Source organism: Rhea pennata, unplaced genomic scaffold (assembly GCF_028389875.1).
Source record: "Rhea pennata isolate bPtePen1 unplaced genomic scaffold, bPtePen1.pri scaffold_134, whole genome shotgun sequence".
NCBI lineage: Eukaryota > Metazoa > Chordata > Aves > Rheiformes > Rheidae > Rhea > Rhea pennata.
This window is the reverse complement of record NW_026907615.1, coordinates 703-22,821: the sequence shown is the minus strand read 5'-3', so window position 1 is coordinate 22,821 and position 22,119 is coordinate 703. Positions and strand designations below refer to the sequence as shown.

Genomic DNA, 22,119 nt, shown 5'->3' with positions numbered 1-22,119 from the left:
GTTATGGGGGTCCCTGGGGGGATATGGGGGGTCCCGGGGGGGATATGGGGGTTGTGGGGGTCCCTGGGGAGTCTTGGGGGTCCTGGGATGGTCTTGGGGGGGGGGACATGGGAGTATGGGGAGGGAGTTGGGGGGGGGACTTGGGGGGGGGTGGGGGGACCCATCCGGGGACGGGGGTGTCATGAGCTGGTCTGGGGGGGGGGGGGCGGACCCTTGGGTGGTGGTGGGGGGGGGTTATGGCAGAGTTGGGTGACCCATGGTGGGGGGGGAGGGGTCATGGCGGAGCCCAGGGTGGGGGTCCCGGAGTGACGCCCCCCCCCCGCAGAGCTGCCGGGGCCCCGCGTGGCCGTGGTGCGGGAGGAGGGCAGCAACGGCGACCGGGAGATGGCGGCCGCCTTCGTCATGGCCGGCTTCCAGGTGAGGGGCCCAGGCGTCCGGGCACCCCCCCCCCACCACCACCATCCTCCCCCTCCCGCCAGGGACCCAGGCATCCGGGCGCGGGAGGGACTCCGGTGTCTGGGACAGGAGGGGCCCAGGTGTCCTGATCAAGAGGGGCCCAGGCATCCGGGGGCAGGAGGGGCCCAGGCGTCCGGGCATCCCCTCCCCCCCCAGGGACCCAGGCGTCTGGGCCGCGAGGAGGGGCCCAGGCGTCCGGGGCCAGGAGGGACCCAGGCGTCCAAGCTGGGAGGGGCCCAGGCGTCCAGGCCGCGAGGAGGGGCCCAGGCGTCCGGGCATCCCCTCCCCCCCCAGGGACCCAGGCGTCCGGGGCCGCGAGGAGGGGCCCAGGCGTCCGGGGCCAGGAGGTACCCAGGTGTCCAAGCTGGGAGGGGCCCAGGAGTCCGGGCCACGAGGGGCCCAGGTGTCCGGTTCGTGAGGGACCCGGGTGTCCAAGCTGGGAGGGGCCCAGGCATCCGGGGCCAGGAGGGACCCAGGCGTCCAAGCTGGGAGGGGCCCAGGCGTCCGGGCCGCGAGGAGGGGCCCAGGCGTCCGGGGACAGGAGGGACCCAGGCGTCCAAGCTGGGAGGGGCCCAGGCATCCGGGCCGCGAGGAGGGGCCCAGGAGTCCGGGCCACGAGGGGCCCAGGTGTCCGGTTCGTGAGGGACCCGGGTGTCCAAGCTGGGAGGGGCCCAGGCGTCCGGGCCGCGAGGAGGGGCCCAGGCGTCCGGGGACAGGAGGGACCCAGGCGTCCAAGCTGGGAGGGGCCCAGGCGTCCGGGCCGCGAGGAGGGACCCAGGCGTCCGGGGCCAGGAGGGACCCAGGCGTCCAAGCTGGGAGGGGCCCAGGCGTCCGGGCCGCGAGGAGGGACCCAGGCATCCGGGGCCAGGAGGGACCCAGGCGTCCAAGCTGGGAGGGGCCCAGGCGTCCGGGCCGCGAGGAGGGACCCAGGCGTCCGGGGCCAGGAGGGACCCAGGCGTCCAAGCTGGGAGGGGCCCAGGCGTCCGGGCCGCGAGGAGGGACCCAGGCATCCGGGGCCAGGAGGGACCCAGGCGTCCAAGCTGGGAGGGGCCCAGGCGTCCGGGCCGCGAGGAGGGGCCCAGGCGTCCGGGGACAGGAGGGACCCAGGCGTCCAAGCTGGGAGGGGCCCAAGCGTCCGGGCCGCGAGGAGGGGCCCAGGAGTCCGGGCCACGAGGGGCCCAGGTGTCCGGTTCGTGAGGGACCCGGGTGTCCAAGCTGGGAGGGGCCCAGGTGTCCGGGCCGCGAGGGGCCCAGGTATCCGGGACTAGAGGAGGGGCCCAGGCGTCCGGGCCGTGAGGAGGGGCCCAGGCGTCCGGGGCCGTGAGGGACCCAGGCGTCCAAGCTGGGAGGGGCCCAGGCGTCCGGGCCGCGAGGAGGGGCCCAGGCGTCCGGGGCCAGGAGGGACCCAGGCGTCCAAGCTGGGAGGGGCCCAGGCGTCCGGGCCGCGAGGAGGGGCCCAGGCGTCCGGGCCACGAGGAGGGACCCAGGCGTCCGGGCGCCCAGGTGTGGGACGTCACCACCGAGGATCTCTGCTCGGGGACCGTCGCCCTCGACGCCTTCCGGGGTCTCGTCTTCGTCGGGGGCTTCAGCTACGCCGACGTCCTGGGCTCGGCCAAGGGTGCGCCGGGGGGAAGGGGGGGCACCCTGACCCCCACCCAACTGGGGGGGGGGGGGGCTTGAGGGTCCCCGGGGGGGGGGGCGCCCTGACCCCCACCCAACTGGGGGGTGGGGGGCTTGAGGGTCCCCGGGGGGGTCCCTGACCCCCTGCCCAACTGGGGGGGGGCTTGAGGGTCCCCGGGGGGGTTTCCCTGCCCCCCGCCCAACCGGGGTGGGGACTTGAGGGTCCCTGGGGGGGGGGCCTGAGCCCCTTCTTCCCATTTTGGGGCCATTTGGGGTGATTCTGGGTGAGTTTGGGGGTCTCCAGGGGGGTCTCTGACCCCTTTCTTCCCATTTTGGGGCCATTTGGGGTGATTTCGGGTAGGTTTTGGGCGTCCCCGGGGGGGGTCTCTACCCCCCCCTTCCTCCCATTTTGGGGCCATTTGGGGGTGATTCTGGGCGGGTTTGGGGGTGGGGGTCTCCGGCAGGGGGGAGGGGTCTCTACCCCCCCCCCTTCCTCCCATTTTGGGGCCATTTGGGGGTGATTCTGGGCGGGTTTGGGGGTGGGGGTCTCCGGCAGGGGGGAGGGGTCTCTACCCCCCCTTCCTCCCATTTTGGGGCCATTTGGGGGTGATTCTGGGCGGGTTTGGGGGTGGGGGTCTCCGGCAGGGGGGAGGGGTCTCTACCCCCCCTTCCTCCCATTTTGGGGCCATTTGGGGGTGATTCTGGGCGGGTTTGGGGGTGGGGGTCTCTGGGAGGGGGGAGGGGTCTCTACCCCCCCCCTCCTCCCATTTTGGGGCCATTTGGGGGTGATTCTGGGTGGGTTTGGGGGTGGGGGTCTCCGGCAGGGGGGAGGGGTCTCTACCCCCCCTTCCTCCCATTTTGGGGCCATTTGGGGGTGATTCTGGGAGGGTTTGGGGGTGGGGGTCTCCGGCAGGGGGGAGGGGTCTCTACCCCCCCCTTCCTCCCATTTTGGGGCCATTTGGGGGTGATTCTGGGTGGGTTTGGGGGTGGGGGTCTCTGGGAGGGGGGAGGGGTCTCTACCCCCCCCCTTCCTCCCATTTTGGGGCCATTTGGGGTGATTTCGGGTAGGTTTTGGGCGTCCCCGGGGGGGGTCTCTACCCCCCCCTTCCTCCCATTTTGGGGCCATTTGGGGGTGATTCTGGGCGGGTTTGGGGGTGGGGGTCTCCGGCAGGGGGGAGGGGTCTCTACCCCCCCCCTTCCTCCCATTTTGGGGCCATTTGGGGGTGATTCTGGGTGGGTTTGGGGGTGGGGGTCTCCGGCAGGGGGGAGGGGTCTCTACCCCCCCTTCCTCCCATTTTGGGGCCATTTGGGGGTGATTCTGGGAGGGTTTGGGGGTGGGGGTCTCCGGCAGGGGGGAGGGGTCTCTACCCCCCCCTTCCTCCCATTTTGGGGCCATTTGGGGGTGATTCTGGGTGGGTTTGGGGGTGGGGGTCTCCGGCAGGGGGGAGGGGTCTCTACCCCCCCCCTTCCTCCCATTTTGGGGCCATTTGGGGGTGATTCTGGGCGGGTTTGGGGGTGGGGGTCTCCGGCAGGGGGGAGGGGTCTCTACCCCCCCTTCCTCCCATTTTGGGGCCATTTGGGGGTGATTCTGGGTGGGTTTGGGGGTGGGGGTCTCCGGCAGGGGGGAGGGGTCTCTACCCCCCCCCTTCCTCCCATTTTGGGGCCATTTGGGGGTGATTCTGGGTGGGTTTGGGGGTGGGGGTCTCCGGCAGGGGGGAGGGGTCTCTACCCCCCCTTCCTCCCATTTTGGGGCCATTTGGGGGTGATTCTGGGCGGGTTTGGGGGTGGGGGTCTCCGGCAGGGGGGAGGGGTCTCTACCCCCCCCCTTCCTCCCATTTTGGGGCCATTTGGGGGTGATTCTGGGTGGGTTTGGGGGTGGGGGTCTCCGGCAGGGGGGAGGGGTCTCTACCCCCCCCTTCCTCCCATTTTGGGGCCATTTGGGGGTGATTCTGGGTGGGTTTGGGGGTGGGGGTCTCTGGCAGGGGGGAGGGGTCTCTACCCCCCCCTTCCTCCCATTTTGGGGCCATTTGGGGGTGATTCTGGGTGGGTTTGGGGGTGGGGGTCTCCGGCAGGGGGGAGGGGTCTCTACCCCCCCCTTCCTCCCATTTTGGGGCCATTTGGGGGTGATTCTGGGTGGGTTTGGGGGTGGGGGTCTCCGGCAGGGGGGAGGGGTCTCTACCCCCCCCTTCCTCCCATTCTGGGGCCATTTGGGGTGATTCTGGGCGGGTTTGGGGGTGGGGGTCTCCGGCAGGGGGGAGGGGTCTCTACCCCCCCCTTCCTCCCATTTTGGGGCCATTTGGGGGTGATTCTGGGCGGGTTTTGGGGGGGGGTCCCTGACCCCCCCCCCACCCCCACCCCCATTTCCCATTTGGGGGCAATTCTGGGCGCATCAGGAGCCGCTTCGGGGCCCGATTTGGTTTTTTTTGGGGGGGAGGGGACACGGCTCGTTGTGTGGGGAGGGGGCGGGTTTTTTTTTTTTTTTTTTTTTTTTTTTGGGCTGAATTCGGGCGGTTTTGGGGCAGGCTGGGCGGCGGCGGTGACCTTCAACGCCCGGGCGCGGGGGGCCCTGGAGACCTTCCGCCGGCGCCCCGACACCTTCAGCCTGGGCGTCTGCAACGGGTGCCAGCTGCTGGCGCTGCTGGGCTGGGTGGGCCCCGCCGGGGACCCCCCCCGCGGTGGGTGCTGGCCGCACTGGGAGGCACTGGGAGGCACTGGGAGGGCTGCGCCCCGTGGGAAATGCCTCCCCCCCCCCCCTCCCCTCCCGGTGGTTGCTGGGGGAACTGGGAAGCACTGGGTGGTGGTGGTGGTGGTGGGGGGGGGGGGTTCCCCATGATGGGGTGTCCCATGGGGGTGGGGGTTGGAGTCACCTTGGGGGGGGGTCCCATGGGTGGGTGGTTCTTCGGGGGGGGGTCCCATGGGTGTGGGGTGGGGGGGTGGTTCTTGGGGGGGGTCCCATGGGTGGGGGGTGGTTCTTGGGGGGGGGAGGGCCCATAGGTGGGGTCCAATGGGTGGTTCTTGGGGGGGGGGTCTCATGGGTGGGGGGTGGGGGGTTGTTCTTGGGGGGGGTCCCATGGGTGGAGGGGTCCCATGGGGGGCTCCCAAGGGTGGGGTGGGTCCAATGGGTGGTGGGTCCCCAATGGTGGGGTGCTCCATGGGTGGGAGGGACCTTGGAGGGGTCCCATGGGTGGAGGGGTCCCATGGGGGGCTCCCGAGGGTGGGGTGGGTCCAATGGGTGGTGGGTCCCCAATGGTGGGGTGCTCCATGGGTGGGAGGGACCTTGGAGGGGTCCCATGGGTGGAGGGGTCCCATGGGGGGCTCCCGAGGGTGGGGTGGGTCCAATGGGTGGTGGGTCCCCAATGGTGGGGTGCTCCATGGGTGGGAGGGATCTTGGAGAGGTCCCATGGGTGGAGGGGTCCCATGGGGGGCTCCGAGGGTGGGGTGGGTCCAATGGGTGGTGGGTCCCCAATGGTGGGGTGCTCCATGGGTGGGAGGGACCTTGGAGGGGTCCCATGGGTGGAGGGGTCCCATGGGGGGCTCCCAAGGGTGGAGTGGGTCCAATGGGTGGTGGGTCCCCAATGGTGGGGTGCTCCATGGGTGGGAGGGACCTTGGAGGGGTCCCATGGGTGGAGGGGTCCCATGGGGGGCTCCCAAGGGTGGAGTGGGTCCAATGGGTGGTGGGTCCCCAATGGTGGGGTGCTCCATGGGTGGGAGGGACCTTGGAGAGGTCCCATGAGGGGCTCCTGAGGGTGGGTCCACTGGGTGGTGGGTCCCCGATGACGAGGTGCTGCCCTGACCACCTCCCCCCCCACCCCCCAGACGGCCCCCCGCGCCCCGGGGTGCTGCTGGCGCCCAACGTCTCGGGGCGCTTCGAGTCGCGGTTCGTGGCCGTGCGGGTGGAGCCGGGGCCGGCGCTGATGCTGCGCGACATGGCCGGCTCCGTGCTGGGCGTCTGGGTGGCCCACGGCGAAGGTGCGGCCCGCTGGGAGCACTGGGAGCACTGGGAGCGCTGGGAGCGGGCGTTGGGTGCCCGGCTGGGAGCAGGTGGGGTGTTTTGGGGGTGCTGGGGTGGGATTTGGGTGCCACCAGGCTCACTTTGAGGTCCCAATATGGGTTTTGGGGTGCTGGGGTGACCTTTGGGTGCCACCAGGCTCACTTTGAGGTCCCAATATGGGTTTTGGGGTGCTGGGGTGACCTTTGGGTGCCACCAGGCTCACTTTGAGGTCCCAAGATGGGTTTTGGGGGTGCTGCAGTGACCTTTGGGTGCCACCTGGGTCACTTCGAGGTCCCAAGACGAGTTTTCGGGTGTTGGGGTGACCTTTCGGTGCCACCCAGGTCACTTTGGTTTCCCAAGATGGGTTTTAGGGTGCTGGGGTGACCTTAGCGTGCCACCTAGCTCACTTTGAGGTCCCAAGACAGGTTTTGGGGTGTTCGGGTGACCTTTGGGTGCCACCCGGGTCACTTTGGCATCCCAAGATGGGTTTTGGGGTGCAGGGGTGGGATTTGGGTGCCACCTGGATCACTTCGAGGTCCCAAGATGACTTTTGGGGTGCTGGGGTGACCTTTGGGTGCCACCTAGGTCACTTTGGCATCCCAAGATAGGTTTTGGGGTGCTGATGTGACCTTTAGGTGCCACCTAGCTCACTTTGAGGTCCCAAGAAGGGTTTTGGGGTGCCAGGATGACCTTTAGGTGCCACCTGGGTCACTTTGAGGTCCCAAGAAGGGTTTTGGGGTGCCAGGATGACCTTTAGGTGCCACCTAGCTCACTTTGAGGTCCCAAGATGGATTTTGGGGCACTAGGGTGACCTTTAGGTGCCACCTAGCTCACTTTGAGGTCCCAAGATGGGTTTTGGGGGTGCTGAGGTGACCTTTAGGTGCCACCTGGGTCACTTTGAGGTCCCAAGAAGGGTTTTGGGGTGCCAGGATGACCTTTAGGTGCCACCTAGCTCACTTTGAGGTCCCAAGAAGGGTTTTGGGGTGCTGGGGTGACCTTTAGGTGCCACCTAGCTCACTTTGAGGTCCCAAGAAGGGTTTTGGGGGTGCTAGGGTGACCTTTAGGTGCCACCTAGCTCACTTTGAGGTCCCAAGAAGGGTTTTGGGGTGCCAGGATGACCTTTAGGTGCCGCCTAGCTCACTTTGAGGTCCCAAGAAGGGTTTTGGGGTGCCAGGATGACCTTCAAGTGCCACCTAGCTCACTTTGAGGTCCCAAGATGGGTTTTGGGGGTGCTGCAGTGAACTTTAGGTGCCACCTAGCTCACTTTGAGGTCCCAAGAAGGGTTTTGGGGTGCCAGGATGACCTTTAGGTGCCACCTAGCTCACTTTGAGGTCCCAAGAAGGGTTTTGGGGGTACTGAGGTGACCTTTGGGTGCCACCTAGCTCACTTTGAGGTCCCAAGATGGGTTTTGGGGGTACTGAGGTGACCTTTGGGTGCCACCTGGGTCACTTTGAGGTCCCAAGACGGATTTTGGGGCACTAGGGTGACCTTTAGGTGCCACCTAGCTCACTTTGAGGTCCCAAGAAGGGTTTTGGGGGTGCTGAGGTGACCTTTGGGTGTCACCTGGGTCACTTTGAGGTCCCAAGATGGATTTTGGGGCACTAGGGTGACCTTTAGGTGCCACCTAGCTCACTTTGAGGTCCCAAGAAGGGTTTTGGGGGTGCAGAGGTGACCTTTAGGTGCCACCTAGCTCACTTTGAGGTCCCAAGACGGGTTTTGGGGTGCAGGGGTGGGTTTTCGGGTGCCACCCGAGTCCCTCTGAGGTCCCCCCGTGTCCCCCACCCCACCCCACCCCCCGCAGGCCGTTTCCAGTTCCGGGAGGCGTCGGGCCTGGCGGCGGCGCTGGCCGGGGGGCTGGCGGCCCTGCGCTACGTCGACGACGAGGGGCGCCCCACGGCCGAGTACCCGCTGAACCCCAACGGGGCGGCGGGCGCCGTGGCGGGGCTCTGCTCGCCCTGCGGGCGTCACCTGGCCCTCATGCCCCACCCGGAACGGGCCGTGACACCCTGGCAGTGGCCTTGGTGGCCCCCGAGGTGGCCCCGGAGCCCCACGGCGGACGGCGGAGCCCCCCCGGCGCCGTGGTTGCGCATGTTCCAGAACGCCTGCGAGTGGTGCCTGCGTTTCCCCCACGGCGAGAGTTGAGCCGTGGGGCTGGGGGTGGGGTGGGGGGCGGACCCACGGACGGACCCACGGACGGACCCACGGACGGACCTCAGCTACGGCCTGACCCACGGAGAGCCTCGACCCATGGACGGACCTGAAGCATGGAGAGATCCTTGGAGAGACCCATGGAGAGACCCATGGAGAGCCCTGACCCACGGAGAGCCCTGACCCACGGAGAGACCCGACCCACGGAGAGACCCACGGAGAGACCTGGCCCACAGACAGACCTGACCCATGGAGAGACCCACGGAGAGACCCATGGAGAGACCCACGGGGAGCCCTGACCCACAGACAGACCTGACCCATGGAGAGACCCATGGAGAGACCTGACCCACAGAAGTGGGGTGGACACATGGATGGGCCAATAGATCTCAACTATGGCCAGACCCATGGAGAGCCCTGACCCACAGACAGACCTGACCCATGGAGAGATCCTTGGAGAGACCCACGGGGAGACCCACGGAGAGACCCACAGAGAGCCCTGACCCACGGAGAGCCCTGACCCACGGAGAGATCCTTGGAGAGACCCATGGAGAGACCCACGGAGAGACCTGACCCACAGACAGACCTGACTCATGGAGAGACCCATGGAGAGACCCACGGGGAGCCCTGACCCACGGAGAGACCTGACCCACGGAGAGATCCTTGGAGAGACCCACGGAGAGCCCTGACCCATGGAGAGACCCATGGAGAGACCCACGGGGAGCCCTGACCCACAGACAGACCTGACCCATGGAGAGACCCATGGAGAGACCCATGGGGAGCCCTGACCCACAGACAGACCTGACCCATGGAGAGACCCACAGAGAGCCCTGACCCACGGATGTGGGGATTGACAGAGAGACAGACACATGGACAGACCCACAGGTGGGCCCACGGATGGACCTGAAACATGGAGAGACCCACGGCTGCCCCACAGCCAGCTGTGACACGTGCATGGACCCACAGACAGAAGAACCACGGACAGACCCACGGACAGACCCACGGACGGAGCCAGGGCTGCCCCACAGCCAGCTGTGACACGTGCATGGACCCACAGACAGAAGAACCACGGACAGACCCACGGACAGACCCACGGACGGAGCCAGGGCTGCCCCACAGCCAGCTGTGACACGTGCATGGACCCACAGACAGAAGAACCACGGACAGACCCACGGACAGACCCACGGACAGAGCCAGGGCCGCCCCACAGCCAGCTGTGACACGTGCATGGACCCACAGACAGAAGAACCACGGACAGACCCACGGACAGACCCACGGACAGAGCCAGGGCTGCCCCACAGCCAGCTGTGACACGTGCATGGACCCACAGCCAGAAGAACCACGGACAGACCCACGGACAGACCCACGGACGGAGCCAGGGCTGCCCCACAGCCAGCTGTGACACGTGCATGGACCCACAGACAGAAGAACCACGGACAGACCCACGGACAGACCCACGGACAGAGCCAGGGCTGCCCCACAGCCAGCTGTGACACATGCATGGACCCACAGACAGAAGAACCATGGACAGACCCACGGACAGACCCATGGACAGAGCCAGGGCCACCCCACAGCCAGCTGTGACACATGCATGGACCCACAGACAGAAGAACCATGGACAGACCCACGGACAGACCCACGGACGGAGCCAGGGCTGCCCCACAGCCAGCTGTGACACGTGCATGGACCCACAGCCAGAAGAACCATGGACAGACCCACGGACAGACCCACGGACGGAGCCAGGGCTGCCCCACAGCCAGCTGTGACACGTGCATGGACCCACAGACAGAAGAACCACGGACAGAACCACGGACAGACCCACGGACAGACCCACGGACAGACCCACGGACAGAGCCAGGGCCGCCCCACAGCCAGCTGTGACACGTGCATGGACCCACAGACAGAAGAACCACGGACAGAACCACGGACAGACCCACGGACAGACCCACGGACGGAGCCAGGGCTGCCCCACAGCCAGCTGTGACACATGCATGGACCCACAGCCAGAAGAACCATGGACAGACCCACGGACAGACCCACGGACAGAGCCAGGGCTGCCCCACAGCCAGCTGTGACACGTGCATGGACCCACAGACAGAAGAACCACGGACAGACCCACGGACAGACCCACGGACGGAGCCAGGGCTGCCCCACAGCCAGCTGTGACACATGCATGGACCCACAGACAGAAGAACCACGGACAGACCCACGGACAGACCCACGGACGGAGCCAGGGCTGCCCCACAGCCAGCTGTGACACATGCATGGACCCACAGACAGAAGAACCACGGACAGACCCACGGACAGACCCACGGACAGACCCACGGACAGACCTGACCCACGGCCACGTGCCCCGTCCCGTGTCCTCTCCCCCCCCCCCACCTTCACCCCCTCCCCACCTCAGCACCCCACGGAGGCTCCACCCCTCCTCCCGCCCCCACACACACACTGACCAATAGGAGCTGAGCCACGCCTCCTCCCCCAGCCAATGGGGAGCCAGGCCCCGGCGGCGAGGGGCGGGGCCTTTAATATTAAACAGCTGCGGAGGTGCCACCCCGGGGGCAGGAGTCGTGGCTGGGGGGGGGGGGGGGGGGAGGGGGCGGCCCGGACGCCTGGGCCCCTGCGGGCAGCGGGGCGGGTGGGTGTCACGCGGGGAGGGGGGACACCCGTGGGGAGGGACACGGGGGGGACACGGGAGGGGACACCCGTGGGGAGGGACACGGGGGGGCACCCGTGGGGACACCCGTGGGGACACGGGGGGGACACGGGAGGGGACACCCGTGGGGAGGGACACGGGAGGGGACACCCGTGGGGAGGGACACGGGAGGGGCACCCGTGGGGACACCCTTGGGGACACGGGGGGGACACGGGAGGAGACCTGTGGGGACACGGGAGGGACACCCGTGGGGACACCCGTGGGGACACCCGTGGGGACGTGGGAGGGACATGAGTGGGAACACGAGATGGACACCCGTGGGGACATCCGTGGGGACATGGGAGGGACACGGGAGGTCACCCGTGGGGACACGGGAAGGACACGGGAGGGACACCCGTGGGGACACGGGAAGGACACGGGAGGGACATGAGTGGGGACACGGGAAGGACACCCGTGGGGACACCCGTGGGGACATGGGAGGGACACGGGAGGTCACCCGTGGGGACACGGGAAGGACACGGGATGGACACCCGTGGGGACACGGGAAGGACACGGGAGGGACACCCGTGGGGACACCCGTGGGGACGTGGGAGGGACACGGGATGGACACCCGTGGGGACACCCGTGGGGAGGACACGGGATGGACACCTGTGGGGACGTGGGAGTGACACGGGAGGCCACCCGTGGGGACACCCGTGGGAGGACGTGGAGGGGGGGGGAACACGGGTGGGGATTCCAGGGGGACGTCCGCGGCGGAGACCCGCGTGGGGACATGGGGGGTGGGTGGGGGGCACCCAAGGGAGCCATGGGGCGGGGGCGGGGGGGGGGGAGGACGTGGCCCCACGGGCGGTGGCAGCGGTGGCCCCGTCACACCGTCCACTTCAGGCACCTGTGGGGACAGGACGGGGGGGGGGGGGGCGTGACCTCGGCCCGTGACCCCGTCCCACCGCGCGTCCGTCTGTCCCGCCCCACCCTGCACCTTCAGCCCCACGTGGCCTTGGGCCGCTGACCCCGTCCCACCACGTCCCTACGGTGTCCCCACATCTCCCCAGCACCCCTGGGTGTCCTGGTGGGTGCCCAGCCCCACGTCCCTACGGTGTCCCCACCTCCCCCCGACGTTCCCGCACCCCCGGGTGTCCTGGTGGGTGCCCAGCCCCACGTCCCTACGGTGTCCCCACCTCCCCCCGACGTTCCTGCACCCACGGGTGTCCTGGTGGGTGCCCAGCCCCACGTCCCTACGGTGTCCCCACGTCTCCCCGACGTTCCTGCACCCACGGGTGTCCTGGTGGGTGCCCAGCCCCACGTCCCTGTGAGGTCCCCACATCTCCCCAGCATCCCCAGGTGTCCTGGTGGGTGCCCAGCCCCACGTCCCTACGGTGTCCCCACGTCCCCCCGACGTTCCCGCACCCCCGGGTGTCCTGGTGGGTGCCCGGCCCCACGTCCCTGTGAGGTCCCCACATCTCCCCAGCATCCCCAGGTGTCCTGGTGGGTGCCCAGCCCCACGTCCCTACGGTGTCCCCACGTCCCCCCGACGTTCCCGCACCCCCGGGTGTCCTGGTGGGTGCCCGGCCCCACGTCCCTGTGAGGTCCCCACATCTCCCCAGCACCCCTGGGTGTCCTGGTGGGTGCCCAGCCCCACGTCCCTACGGTGTCCCCACGTCCCCCCGACGTTCCTGCACCCACGGGTGTCCTGGTGGGTGCCCAGCCCCACGTCCCTACGGTGTCCCCACCTCCCCCCGACGTTCCCGCACCCCCGGGTGTCCTGGTGGGTGCCCAGCCCCACGTCCCTACGGTGTCCCCACGTCCCCCCGACGTTCCTGCACCCCCGGGTGTCCTGGTGGGTGCCCAGCCCCACGTCCCTACGGTGTCCCCACCTCCCCCCGACGTTCCTGCACCCACGGGTGTCCTGGTGGGTGCCCAGCCCCACGTCCCTACGGTGTCCCCACCTCCCCCCGACGTTCCTGCACCCACGGGTGTCCTGGTGGGTGCCCAGCCCCACGTCCCTGTGAGGTCCCCACATCTCCCCAGCATCCCCAGGTGTCCTGGTGGGTGCCCAGCCCCACGTCCCTACGGTGTCCCCACCTCCCCCTGACGTTCCCGCACCCCCGGGTGTCCTGGTGGGTGCCCAGCCCCACGTCCCTACGGTGTCCCCACCTCCCCCCGACGTTCCCGCACCCCCGGGTGTCCTGGTGGGTGCCCGCTACGGTGCTCCCACGTCCCTCGGGGTCCCCCCCCCACGTACCGGGTGTCCTGGTGGGTGCCCAGCCCCACGTCCCTGTGAGGTCCCCACATCTCCCCAGCACCCCCGGGTGTCCTGGTGGGTGCCCAGCCCCACGTCCCTACGGTGTCCCCACCTCCCCCCGACGTTCCTGCACCCACGGGTGTCCTGGTGGGTGCCCAGCCCCACGTTCCTGTGAGGTCCCCACATCTCCCCCGCACCCACGGGTGTCCTGGTGGGTGCCCGGCCCCACGTCCCTACGGTGTCCCCACGTCCCCCCGACGTTCCTGCACCCACGGGTGTCCTGGTGGGTGCCCAGCCCCACGTCCCTACGGTGTCCCCACCTCCCCCCGACGTTCCCGCACCCCCGGGTGTCCTGGTGGGTGCCCAGCCCCACGTCCCTACGGTGTCCCCACCTCCCCCCGACGTTCCCGCACCCCCGGGTGTCCTGGTGGGTGCCCAGCCCCACGTCCCTGTGAGGTCCCCACATCTCCCCAGCATCCCCAGGTGTCCTGGTGGGTGCCCAGCCCCACGTCCGTACGGTGTCCCCACCTCCCCCCGACGTTCCTGCACCCACGGGTGTCCTGGTGGGTGCCCAGCCCCACGTCCCTACGGTGTCCCCACCTCCCCCCGACGTTCCTGCACCCCCAGGTGTCCTGGTGGGTGCCCAGCCCCACGTCCCTACGGTGTCCCCACGTCCCCCCGACGTTCCCGCACCCACGGGTGTCCTGGTGGGTGCCCAGCCCCACGTCCGTACGGTGTCCCCACCTCCCCCCGACGTTCCCGCACCCACGGGTGTCCTGGTGGGTGCCCAGCCCCACGTCCCTACGGTGTCCCCACCTCCCCCCGACGTTCCCGCACCCCCGGGTGTCCTGGTGGGTGCCCAGCCCCACGTCCCTACGGTGTCCCCACGTCCCCCCGACGTTCCTGCACCCCCGGGTGTCCTGCTGGGTGCCCAGCCCCACGTCCCTACGGTGTCTCCACCTCCCCCCGACGTTCCCGCGCCCCCGGGTGTCCTGCTGGGTGCCCGCTACGGTGCTCCCACGTCCCTCGGGGTCCCCCCCCCACGTACCGGGTGTCCTGGTGGGTGCCGAGGCAGCGGCTGGAGCAGTAGCGGGCGCCGCAGCAGACGCAGGTGTAGGCGGAGGGGAAGCCGCAGACGGCGCAGAAGTGACGCTGGGGCAGGCGCGAGGGGCCGGCGCAGGCCGACACGTAGTTGGGGCCCTCGGCCGCGCTCAGGTTCTGGGGGACGTCGGCGTCGCTCAGCCCCGGAGCCCCCCGACGTCGTCCCGGGTTACCCCTCGCCCCTCTCAGCCCACCGGAGCACCCAAAACCGCACTCGGAGCACCCAAAATTCCCTCAGGGTAACCAAAACTTGCAGCGCGATGCCCCAAAACTGCACCAGGAACCACAAAAACTCCACCAGGAGACACCAAAATTCTCCTCAAGATACCGAAACCTGCACCAGGGTGCCCAAAATCTGAATCGTGACCTCAAAACTGCAGCTAGAGCACCCAAAATTCCTCCAGGACACCCCAAAACTGCACCACGATGCCCCAAAACTGCACCACGATGCCCCAAAAACTCCACCACGAGACACCAAAGTCCTCCTCAAGATACCAAAACCTGCACCAGGGTGCCCAAAATCTGAATCGTGACCTCAAAACTGCAGCCAGAGCACCCAAAATTCCTCCAGGACACCCCAAAACTGCACCACGATACCCCAAAACTGCACCAGGAACCACAAAAACTCCACCACGAGACACCAAAACCCACCTCAGGACACCTAAAAACTGCAGCAAGGTGCCCAAAATCTGTATCAGCATCTCCAAAACTGCACTCAAAGAACCCCAAATCCCCCCCAGGACACCCCAAAACCGCTCAATACCCCAAAGTGCATCATGATTCCCATAGATTGCACCAGGAGCTCCAAAAACTCCACCGGGAGACACCAAAACCCACCTCGAGATACCCCAAAACTGCACCCGAGTGCCCAAAACTGCACCAGGAGCTCCAAAACTGCGCCCAGAGCACCCAAAATCCCCCCCAGGACACCCCAAAACCGCACTGTGACGCCCCAAAACTGCCACTGGCGACACAAAAACCCACCCCAGAACGTCCTCCTCGATGTCCACTTGGACTGCAACGTCCCCATGGGGACCCCACTGTCCCCTTGGCCCCACCTGCTCCTCCAACAGCTCCTGGAAGTTCACAGCACCCAAAGTCCTCCCACCGGCCCCATGGGGACCTCAGGGTCCCCCCCAATGTCCCCAACGTCCCCATGGGGACCCCACTGTCCCCTTGGTCCCACCTGCTCCTCCAACAGCTCCTGGAAGTTCACAGCACCCAAAGTCCTCCCACCTGCCCCATGGGGACCTCAGGGTCCCCTTCAATGTCCCCAACGTCCCCATGGGGACCCCACTGTCCCCTTGGCCCCACCTGCTCCTCCAACAGCTCCTGGAAGTTCACAGCACCCAAAGTCCTCCCACCGGCCCCACGGGGACCTCAGGGTCCCCCTCAATGTCCCCAACGTCCCCATGGGGACCCCACTGTCCCCTTGGCCCCACCTGCTCCTCCAACAGCTCCTGGACGTTCACAGCACCCAAAGTCCTCCCACCTGCCCCACGGGGACCTCAGGGTCCCCCCCAATGTCCCCAACGTCCCCATGGGGACCCCACTGTCCCCTTGGCCCCACCTGCTCCTCCAACAGCTCCTGGAAGTTCACAGCACCCAAAGTCCTCCCACCGGCCCCACGGGGACCTCAGGGTCCCCCTCAATGTCCCCAACGTCCCCATGGGGACCCCACTGTCCCCTTGGCCCCACCTGCTCCTCCAACAGCTCCTGGAAGTTCACAGCACCCAAAGTCCTCCCACCGGCCCCACGGGGACCTCAGGGTCCCCCTCAATGTCCCCAACGTCCCCATGGGGACCCCACTGTCCCCTTGGCCCCACCTGCTCCTCCAACAGCTCCTGGAAGTTCACACCCCCAAAGTCCTCCCACCTGCCCCACGGGGACCTTAGGGTCCCCCCCAATGTCCCCAACATCCCCATGGGGACCCCACTGTCCCCTTGGCCCCACCTGCTCCTCCAACAGCTCCTGGAAGTTCACACCCCCAAAGTCCTCCCACCTGCCCCACGGGGACCTCAGGGTCCCCCTCAATGTCCCCAACGTCCCCATGGGGACCCCACTGTCCCCTTGGCCCCACCTGCTCCTCCAACAGCTCCTGGAAGTTCACACCCCCAAAGTCCTCCCACCTGCCCCATGGGGACCTTAGGGTCCCCCCCAATGTCCCCAACGTCCCCATGGGGACCCCACTGTCCCCTTGGCCCCACCTGCTCCTCCAACAGCTCCTGGAAGTTCACACCCCCAAAGTCCTCCCACCTGCCCCACGGGGACCTCAGGGTCCCCCTCAATGTCCCCAACGTCCCCATGGGGACCCCACTGTCCCCTTGGCCCCACCTGCTCCTCCAACAGCTCCTGGAAGTTCACAGCACCCAAAGTCCTCCCACCGGCCCCACGGGGACCTCAGAGTCCCCCTCAATGTCCCCAACGTCCCCATGGGGACCCCACTGTCCCCTTGGTCCCACCTGCTCCTCCAACAGCTCCTGGAAGTTCACACCCCCAAAGTCCTCCCACCTGCCCCATGGGGACCTCAGGGTCCCCCCCAACGTCCCCAACGTCCCCATGGGGACCCCACTGTCCCCTTGGCCCCACCTGCTCCTCCAACAGCTCCTGGAAGTTCACAGCACCCAAAGTCCTCCCACCTGCCCCACGGGGACCTCAGGGTCCCCCTCAATGTCCCCAACGTCCCCATGGGGACCCCACTGTCCCCTTGGTCCCACCTGCTCCTCCAACAGCTCCTGGAAGTTCACACCCCCAAAGTCCTCCCACCGGCCCCACGGGGACCTCAGAGTCCCCCTCAATGTCCCCAACGTCCCCATGGGGACCCCACTGTCCCCTTGGTCCCACCTGCTCCTCCAACAGCTCCTGGAAGTTCACACCCCCAAAGTCCTCCCACCGGCCCCACGGGGACCTCAGGGTCCCCCCCAATGTCCCCAACGTCCCCATGGGGACCCCACTGTCCCCTTGGCCCCACCTGCTCCTCCAACAGCTCCTGGAAGTTCACAGCCCCCAGAGTCCTCCCACCGGCCCCACGGGGACCTCAGGGTCCCCCCCAACGTCCCCACGGGGACCCCAGTGTCCCCTCGGCGCCCCCCCCCGGCCCCACCTGCTCCTCCAGCAGCGCCTGGAAGTTCTTGCGGAAGCGCAGCTTGAAGTGGTCGCCCCGCGTCTTCTTCTTCTTCTTCCCTGGTGACACCGCAAGAGACCCCGATCGGGCCCAGGCGTCCGGGGGGCCAGCCTGCCCCCCAACCTCCGCGCTCCCCCTAGGGCCCAGGCATCCGGGGACCCCTAAACCTCCACCCTCAGCTGGGGCCCAGGCGTCCGGGGACCCCCAAACTACCTCAAACCGGGGACCCAGGTGTCCGGGGAGCCCCAAACTCCCCCTAACTGGGGACCCAGGCATCCGGGGACCCCCAAACTGGGGATCCAGACATCCGGGGACCCCCAAACTCCCCCAAACCAGGGATCCAGGTGTCCAGGGACCCCCCAACCCCCCCTAACTGGAGACCCAGACGTCCGGGGACCCCCAAACTCCCCCTAACCGGGGACCCAGACGTCTGGGGACCCCCAAACTCCCCCAAACTGTGGATCCAGGCATCTGGGGACCCCCAAACTCCCCCAAACCGGGGACCCTCAAACTCCCCCATACCAGGGAACCAGGTGTCCAGGGACCCCCCCAACCCCCCCAAAATGGGTACCCAGGTGTCCGGGGACCCCCAAACTCCCCCTAACCGGGGACCCAGACGTCTGGGGACCTCCAAACTCCCCCTAACTAGGGATCCAGGTGTCCAGGGACCCCCAAACTCCCCCAAACCGGGGATCCAGGCATCTGGGGACCCCCAAACTCCCCCAAACCGGGGACCCAGACGTCCGGGGACCCCCAAACTCCCCCTAACTGGGGATCCAGGTGTCCAGGGATCCCCCCAACCCCCCCAAAATGGGGATCCAGGTGTCCGGGGACCCCCAAACTCCCCCAAACCGGGGACCCAGACATCCGGGGACCCCCAAACTACCTCAAACCAGGGACCCAGATGTCCAGGGACCCCCAAACTCCCCCAAACCAGGGATCCAGGCATCTGGGGACCCCCAAACTGGGGATCCAGGCATCCGGGGACCCCCAAACTCCCCCAAACCGGAGATCCAGATGTCCATGGACCCCCAAACTACCTCAAACCGGGGATCCAGGCGTCCGGGGACCCCCAAACTCCCCCAAACCGGGGATCCAGGCATCCGGGGACCCTCCCCCCAAACCCTCCCCTTCCTCAGCAGGGGCCCAGGCGTCCGGGACCTGTCTCGGCGGTGTCGGCGAAGTGGGGCAGCCGCTTGCCGGGTCGCGGCAGCCCGGCCTGGGGGTCGTCGCCGAAGTTGTCGTTCTCCAGGGCTTCGAGCTGCCGGTTGAGGCGTCGCTGCCGCGTCGCCCGGTCGAGCACCCGGCGCTGCGCCGCCTCCGGGCACCGGCCTGCGGCAGCGGCGGCACCCCGAAACGGGGAGCCTGAAACGGGGCGCCCCGAACTGCCCCCTACTCCGCTCCCCCCCACCGCCGCCCCCCCGCCGGAAACGGGGAGGGGCAAACTGCATCCCGAAATAGGGGCACCCCTGAAATAGGGACCCTCCCAAGATGCACCCCAAAATGGGCATCCTGAAATGGGGAGCCCAAACTGCACCCAGATATGGGCACCCCTAAACTGCACCCTGAAATGGGCACCCCAAAATAGGGACCCTCCCAAGATGCACCCCAAAATGGGCACCCTGAAATGGGGACCCTCAAAAGATGCATCCAGATATGGACACCCCCTAAACTGCACCCCAAAATGGGCACCCCTGATATAGGGACCCTCCCAAGATGCAGCCCAAAATGGGCACCTCAAAATGGGGAGCCCAAACTGCACCCCAAAATGGGCATCTCGAAATGGGGAGTCCAAATTGCATCCAGAAATGGGCACCCTGAAATAGGGACCCTCCCTAGATTGCACCCCGAAATGGGCACCTCGAAATGGGGAGCCCAAACTGCACCCAGATATGGGCACCCCTAAACTGCACCCTGACACAGGCACCCCAAAATAGGGACCCTCCCAAGATGCACCCTGACTCCGGCACCCTGAAATGGGGAACCCAAACTGCACCCAGATATGGGCACCCCCTAAACTGCACCCCGAAATGGGCACCCGGAAATAGGGACCCTCCCAAACTGCACCCAGATATGGGCACCCCTAAACTGCACCCTGACACAGGCACCCCAAAATAGGGACCCTCCCAAGATGCACCCTGACTCCGGCACCCTGAAATGGGGAACCCAAACTGCACCCAGATATGGGCACCCCTAAACTGCACCCCAAAATGGGCACCCCGAAATAGGGACCCTCCCAAGATGCACCGTGACACAGGCACTCCGAAATGGGGAGCCCAAACTGCACCCAGATATGGGCACCCCTTAAACTGCACCCCGAAATGGGCACCCCAAAATGGGGAGTCCAAATTGCACCCAGAAATGGGCACCCCTAAACTGCACCCCAAAATGGGCACCCTGAAATAGGGACCCCTCACAAGATGCACTGTGACACCGGCACCCCGAAATGGGGAGTCCAAATTGCACCCAGAAATGGGCACCCTGAAATAGGGACCCTCCCAAGATGCACCCCGAAACGGGCACCCCGAAATGGAGAGCCCAAATTGCACCCAGAAATGGGCACCACTAAACTGCACCCCAAAATGGGCCCCCCAAAATAGGGACCCTCACAAGATGCATCGTGACATGGGCACCCCGAAATGGGGAGCCCAAACTGCACCTCAAAATGGGCACCCCAAAATGGAGAGCCCAAATTGCACCCAGAAATGGGCACCTCTAAACTGCACCCCAAAATGGGCCCCCCAAAATAGGGACCCTCACAAGATGCACCCAGAAATGGGCACCCCGAAATGGGGAGCCCAAACTGCACCCCAAAACGGGCACCCCAAAATGGGGAGCCCAAACTGCACCCAGATATGGGCACCCCTAAACTGCACCCCGAAATGGGCACCCCGAAACAGGGACCCTCCCAAGCTGCACCCCGAAACGGGCACCCCCAAACCAGGCCCCAAACCAGCCCCCAAACTAGGGCCTCCCAAAACGAGACCCCCAAACCCAGGAGATTCCCCCAAACCGGGCACCCCCCAGACCCAAAGGGGCCCCCCAAAGCAGGGCGTTAAGCGGGGACCCCCCCCCCCCCAAAACAGCCGCCCCCGCCCCGGGGCCCCCCGCTACCTGACACCTTCTTCTCCACCATGTTGCCCCGCCGCGCTCAGGGACGACGCTACTTCCGCCCTCACCCGCCGCCGCTTCCGCCCTTCACCCGCCGCCGCTTCCGCCCTTCACCCGCCGCCGCTTCCGCCCCTCACCTGCTGCCGCCGCTGCCGCCATGTCGCGCGTCACTTCCGCCCTTCCGGCCCTCGCCGCCCCGCCCCTTCCCTCCGGCCACGCCCCCTTCCCCCCCCATCCCCGCGGCCCTGGCAACGTGGCAGCGGCGCGCGCGAAGCCCCGCCCCGCCGGCGCGGATTGGCTGCCCGCCGGCGGGCGGGAGGCGGGGCAGAGCGCTGATTGGACGCGGGGCGGTGGCCGCCGCCGCCGCCGCCGCCGGTGCCCGGTGCCGCCATGGCCGCGGCGCTGCCCGCCGCCCTCCTGCTCCTCCTCGGCCTCCTCCCGCCGCCGCCGCCCGCCGCCGCCGCCGCCTCGCTCAGCCCTGGTGAGCTCCGAAGGGCGGGGAGGGGGCGGGGGTCAAGGGGGGGTCAAGGGGCACGGGGGGGAGGGTCAAGGGGCACGGAGAGGGGGTCAGCGGTCATGGGGGGGTCAAGGGGCACGGGGGGAGGTCAAGGGGCACTGGAGAGGGGGTCAAGGAGCATGGAGAGGGGGTCAGGGGTCATGGAGGGGGGTCAAGGGCCACGGGAGGAGGTCAAGGGCCACGGGGGGGAAGGTCAAGGGGCACAGAGAGGGGGCCAGGGGTCATGGAGGGGGGGTCAAGGGGCACGGAGAGGGGCCAGGGGTCATGGACGAGGGTCGGAGGTCACGGGGGGGTCGGGGGTCATGGACGAGGGTCGGAGGTCACGGGAGGGTCGGGGGTTGCGGAGAGGGGGGCTGGGGTCACGGGGGGAGGGGTCAAGGAGCAGGGGGGGAGGTCAAGGGGCACGGAGAGGGCATTAGGGGTCATGGAGGGGGGGTGAAGGGGCACAGAGAGGGGCCGGGGTCATGGAGGAGGGTCGGAGATCACGGGGGGGTCGGGGGTCACGGAGGGGGTTCAGGGGTCACAGAGAGAGATCAGGGGTCACGGAGGGGTTGGGGGTCACCGGGAGGGGGGGTCGGAGGTCACAGAGTGGGAAGGTCGGGGGTCACAGAGAGGGGTCAGGGGTCATGGAGGAGGGTCCGGGAACACGAGGAGGTCGGGTGTCACGGAGGGGGGTCAGAGGTCACAGAGGGAGGGTCGTGGGTCCTGGGGGGAGGGTGTCAGGGGTCACGGAGGGTATTAGGGGTCACTGGGAGGGGTCAGGGGTCACTGGGGGGGAGGGGTGTCAGGGGTCACCGGAGTGGGGGCAATCGAGGTGTCACCGGGGAGGGGGGGGAGGGGCAGAGCCCCCCCGCCAGGGGGGCCACCTAAGGGAGGGTCATGGAGGGGAGGGGTCAGGGGTCACACTGAGGGGGTCAGAGGTCACGTGGGCGGGGGGGGGGCTTAGGGGTCACGCTGAGAGGGAGGGGGGGCGGCAGCGGCAGGGGGCACCGGGGGGAGACGGTTCGGGGGGGGGGTGGAGATGTGTGTGTGGGTTGGGGGGGGGAGGGGGCGGGCAGGGAGGGGGCCCAGGCGTCCGGGCGCTCACTGCCCCCCCTCCCCCCCCCCCCGCAGAGAAGCTGCTGGTGGTGACAGTGGCCACGGAGGCCACCGAGGG

The 22,119-nt window shown here is 67.7% G+C and overlaps 2 protein-coding genes across 2 annotated transcripts in view; one reads left to right on the top strand and one right to left on the bottom strand.

Moving 5' to 3' along the window:
• The window catches only part of PFAS (phosphoribosylformylglycinamidine synthase), a 48,783-nt gene extending 38,020 nt beyond the window's left edge, over positions 1 to 10,763 (top strand). The window contains exons 24-28 of the mRNA XM_062600881.1: positions 326 to 417; positions 1,960 to 2,074; positions 4,599 to 4,751; positions 5,893 to 6,045; positions 7,869 to 10,763. Coding sequence (XP_062456865.1) covers positions 326 to 417; positions 1,960 to 2,074; positions 4,599 to 4,751; positions 5,893 to 6,045; positions 7,869 to 8,209 — 854 coding nt within the window. The 3' untranslated portion in view covers positions 8,210 to 10,763. The remainder of the gene's footprint in view (positions 1 to 325; positions 418 to 1,959; positions 2,075 to 4,598; positions 4,752 to 5,892; positions 6,046 to 7,868) is intronic.
• On the bottom strand, positions 10,674 to 20,524 carry ZNHIT1 (zinc finger HIT-type containing 1). The gene is made up of 5 exons (XM_062600880.1): positions 20,450 to 20,524; positions 18,497 to 18,667; positions 17,315 to 17,394; positions 14,159 to 14,328; positions 10,674 to 11,757 (listed from the first exon to the last, which is right to left on the bottom strand). Exons 1-5 carry the CDS (start codon positions 20,469 to 20,471, stop codon positions 11,736 to 11,738), a joined length of 465 nt encoding a protein of 154 aa, XP_062456864.1. The 5' UTR covers positions 20,472 to 20,524; the 3' UTR covers positions 10,674 to 11,735.
• Positions 20,525 to 22,119: the final 1,595 nt, after the last annotated feature.